At 49.3% G+C, this 4,300-nt stretch overlaps 1 protein-coding gene across 1 annotated transcript; it reads right to left on the bottom strand.

The window, feature by feature from the left end:
* Positions 1-946: 946 nt before the first annotated feature.
* On the bottom strand, positions 947-4,001 carry SKIDA1 (SKI/DACH domain containing 1; the record flags this gene model as incomplete). Its single annotated transcript, XM_080338572.1, has 1 exon — positions 947-4,001. The coding sequence occupies exon 1, from the start codon at positions 3,440-3,442 to the stop codon at positions 947-949; it is 2,496 nt and encodes an 831-aa protein (XP_080194698.1). The 5' UTR covers positions 3,443-4,001.
* Positions 4,002-4,300: the final 299 nt, after the last annotated feature.

Below are 4,300 nucleotides of genomic sequence, written 5' to 3' on the forward strand. Positions count from 1 at the left end.
TGTATTTACTGCTTTGCTATTTCCTCCAGCCAACGTGAGGGGCTGGACCATAAATTGTACTGCTGGCCGGGCAAATATTTCAGTTGCTTTGCAAGTTTGTAAGGGGCATGTTCAGACCACAACTTAAGTATGACATTAGTGGGTAACAGTAAACTTATTTAAGACCTCTGGGTGAAACAAAAAGGCTTCCCAATTGCAAAGAGTGGCTGTACAAGTAAAAAGACACCCTTTTTTTTTTTTTTTCTCCCTTTTTTTTTTTTTTTTTCAAAAATAGAGCTCCACATTTATTTATCGGTTTCAGATGAGGCAGCTTTTCCCAGCGCTGGGGTCTCAGACGGACCTCAGCCTTTGCAAACCAGAGAAAAAGGAGTAAGTGCAACTGCTCTTCAAAAAAGACACCCCTGCACCCGAAAACAAAGCTCCCAAAAAGTAGGCTGCTGCCACATTGAATTATAGTGAACCCTTACTGTGCAACCATGTAACTTAACAAACTTTAACTGAATTAACAGTTAGACTTCCATTTTCGAAATCTAGTGCATAAATTTAATGGCTCATTCTAATATTTATTATTCAACCTTTTGACATTTATTTGCAGCAGTTGAATTGAGGTACTGGTGCATTATTAGCATTTAAACAGTAAAGTGTTCCAGCTCTACCATAATAACTGAGTTTAACTTGAGTCTTTAGCCTGAAGTACTCTGTGGAATGTAACAAAAAAAAAGCAACAGAACAAAAAAAAAAACCCACCAAAAAAAAAAGCAAACAAAACCCCACTGTTGTAATGGTAAATAAAATAGTAATCCGGTTTCTGTCTTCACAATGTGATAAAACAGGATTCCAAAAGTGTGTATAGCATTAATGGGCTTGTACAAACCATCCTGCAGAGTTTAAAAAAAACGTAAGAAAGTTAAAGGTGGTTCAAGAAAATATTTTCCAAACTATTTTATTAATTAAATTTCCTGAATTTGTGGCTAGGTGGAAGAGGTATTGCAGAACCGCCCAGCTGCCATTTCCATACAGGATGGGCCTTGTGAGGTGGTTGGGAATCCTTAGTGGTGTTCAAGGAATAAGCTGGCAACAAATCCCCATCATTGCCAATAATTAGTGATGGTGGACAGGGAAAATTTGCCATGAAATTAAATGGCCTTTTCACTGCTGATGCTACATTGCTGGCTACCCTTTTGCGTCTATTGTTAACTGTAAAATCATCCAGTGTTCCTTCATGTGTCTCGATTTTACCTGCAGGACGTGGACTTCGAGCTGATTTCAAATTTGGTTTGACTGGAGGAGTCTGCAGTACAGGTCGCTTTCCCAAAACCAGTGTCCTGTAATTTTTTCTCACCCTTGCTCCAAATTTATACTCCCCATCCTCAGGTTTTGGAGTACCTAAAGTGCATGAAAGGACCTGACTCTGAGTCAGTGGGTTTAAGGAAGTGGTTTCTTTCTCAGTGCATGCAGAATCTTCCTTGGCTGTTAATAAAGCGTCCTGGTTATTACTCTCAGTCACACCGTAAAACTCATCCTTAGTATCATTGCACTCACACTTTAGCTTATGTGTTGTAAAGTCAGGCTCATACTCGTCGTTCGCACTGCTGTCCTCTATTTTGATTTTAATGCTGTGCAGGAATGGCAATGCCTTATTGCCTGTATCAGTGCACTGGAGCTCAGCTGCTGCTGCTGCCCCTGCAGAAGCAGCATCCTCCTCAGGATCAGTTTGTAAAGAGGGCAAATCCGTGGCAAATTCAATACAATGAGGGATTTTGGAATCTTTCTCTGAATTTGCTGCCGCTGACGAAGAATCATTACTTAAGAACCTAGCAGCTATTGTATTGTTATCTGCACGGTGTGTAGTAGTTGCTTGAAGGCATTTCCTTGCCTCTCTGAGTATTCTTTGTTGTGGAAATGCATTGTTTGTCTTTGGGCTAGGTGAAGAGGCCCCCTTTGCAACACAGTTAATTGTTAGGTCAGTACTCTTGGCATTATTGGAAAATTCAGAGTGTGGGAATGTGATCTCGGACACCCTATCATCTCTTATCTCCGCGAAGCAGCTCTCCAGGCCGCCGGAGCAGCGCAGCGCCGAGGCGGCGGGAGCCCAGCCGGGGCGGCCCCACTCCTCCGGCAGCTCCGGCTTGACTCCGCCGGGAGTGCCGCGGAGGGCGGGCAGCCCGCCGGGCTCCGCCGGGGCCGAGGCCGGGGGCCGGGGGGCGGCGGCGGCCGCCAGATGGTACAAGAAATTGGCGTGGACCACGCCGGGCGGGCTGCAGAAGCTGGTGCGCCTGAAGCGGATGCTCTGCACCGAGACCTGGCTGGAGACCGAGCTGGAGTCGGAGTCCGAGGTGCTGTCCTCCTCCTCCTCCTCCTCCTCCTCTTCCTCCTCCTCCTCTTCCTCCTCCTCCTCCTCCGAGCTGCCCTCGCTGGAGTCCGAGGCGCCGCTGCCCTCCTCGTCCTCCTCCTCCTCCTCGTCCTCCTCCTCCGAGCTGCCCTCGCTGGAGCTGGAGAGGCTGGAGCCGCAGTCCGAGTCGTGGGCGGCGCGGCCGGAGCAGCAGCTGGACTCCGAGTCGCTGCTGCCGCTCTCGGCGAAGGCGGGCGGCGGCCCGAAGCCGCGGGGCAGCGGCAGCCGCGGGGCGCCGCGGGGCCGGCAGGGCCGCAGCGCGGCCAGGAGCCGCCGGGCGCCGCCGGGGGGGCCCAACGCGCCGACGGTGGCGGCCGCCCCGTGGCGGCGGCGGCGGCAGCGGGCGGACAGGGACGGGGGGCCGGCGGCCGAGAGCCGCGGCCGCGCCGCGGCGGCGAGCGGGGGGCGGGTGGAGGGAGGGCGGCGAGCGCGCAGGGGTGCGCAACTGCCCACCGCCGGCGTCGTTTCATAGTTTGCGGGGGGTTTGCAAGGCGCCCGAGCGATTTCTGGGTAGCTGTGGCCAGTGTATTTACTAAAAATGTGAGGTAGATGAGAGGCCGGCAGCAAGGCTGTGTCTCCCGGACGCAACGCTTTCCTCCTGACGGGCAGCAGGGGCCGGGGAGAGTCATCCAAACCCAGCCAAAGTTTGTTCTCCTTCCAGAAGCCGGAGAAGGGGTCGGTGGGTGCGAGCTCCGGCCGCAGGTCGGTGGCTGACAGCGTCCGGCTTATTTTCCTCCGTTTCGTCTTAAGGACCCGTTCGGTTTTGCAAGATGTGTAAAGGGCTTCCACGTCCTCTCTGGAGATCAGGGTGCATTTGGCGGCGTGGAAAGCGATGGAGTTGATGGCTTTGAGTTTCCTCAACTCCTCCAGGTCGCAGTGATGCTTTTTTACTTTTAAATGATCCATTCGCTTGTGCACGGTAGTTCGCGGGATGTTTTTAAGCAGGTCTGTAAAAACCTGGGAGAGTGCAAACATTTGCTTTCCTTTAATGATGAGGTAGCCGAGCCTCACGCCATCCACCTCTTCAAAACCCGACTTCAGGTCTCCCATTTCGTGAATTAAATTATTCCCAGCATTTGCAGAGAGAGAGAGAGATATGAAAAAAAGACAAAAAAAGGAAAAAAAAAAGCCACACACACACAATCCTCAGCCAGATGCTGTATTTGTCTCAAGGCATCCTGCTAATAAAATATAACAAAGGCTGTTACTCCTGGTGAATGAAGTGCCAAACTTTAGACAAAATTAAAAAAAAAAATAAATAAAAAAAATACCGTGAGGCTATAATCAATAGACAATCTTAAAAATCAGGTTTGCCAAAGTGTTTCTCTAAGTTGCAGCTGAAGATCAGTACCTGTTCCCTTTCATTCCCTGCTTTTCCATTGGAAACTATGATAATGGAATGTGAAGGGAGGAAGAGAAAAGAAATGCAGCTGCTATTCCCGCCGCTGCTTTAGCTACAAATAAAATGACAGAGTGAAGTGAGCTCGTCCGGAGACACCTTCATCAATTAATTCCCCTAAAGCCAACGCTGATTGGACACTCCTGACAGGTGATGCAATAAAAATTGATATTCCACCCCTTCCCCCAAAAAATCTCCCACTAATTAGCATACCCTTATACTGCCACCTCCCCTCCCAAAGTAAATAATACAGTTAGTATATAAATCTTTCTATTAAACAATCCGAGCTCAAACACACTCGGACCTCTCAGGCTTCCTCGTCGCTAGCTTCCGAGGAGGGATTTGTAGGCTTTTTTCGCTATCGTTTCGTATATTTTTAGCCTGTTTTGGACAAACGTTGCTCTTTTGTGCATGCCTTGAATTTAAAGGACATAAGTCTGATCGTAGCGATGGAAAATCCTTCGGTAACGTAGCCGCGTTAAACTGGCATTTTATTCTGCATTGTGTGG

Source organism: Nesoenas mayeri (genome assembly GCF_963082525.1).
Source record: "Nesoenas mayeri genome assembly, chromosome: 2".
Taxonomy (NCBI): Eukaryota; Metazoa; Chordata; class Aves; order Columbiformes; family Columbidae; genus Nesoenas; species Nesoenas mayeri.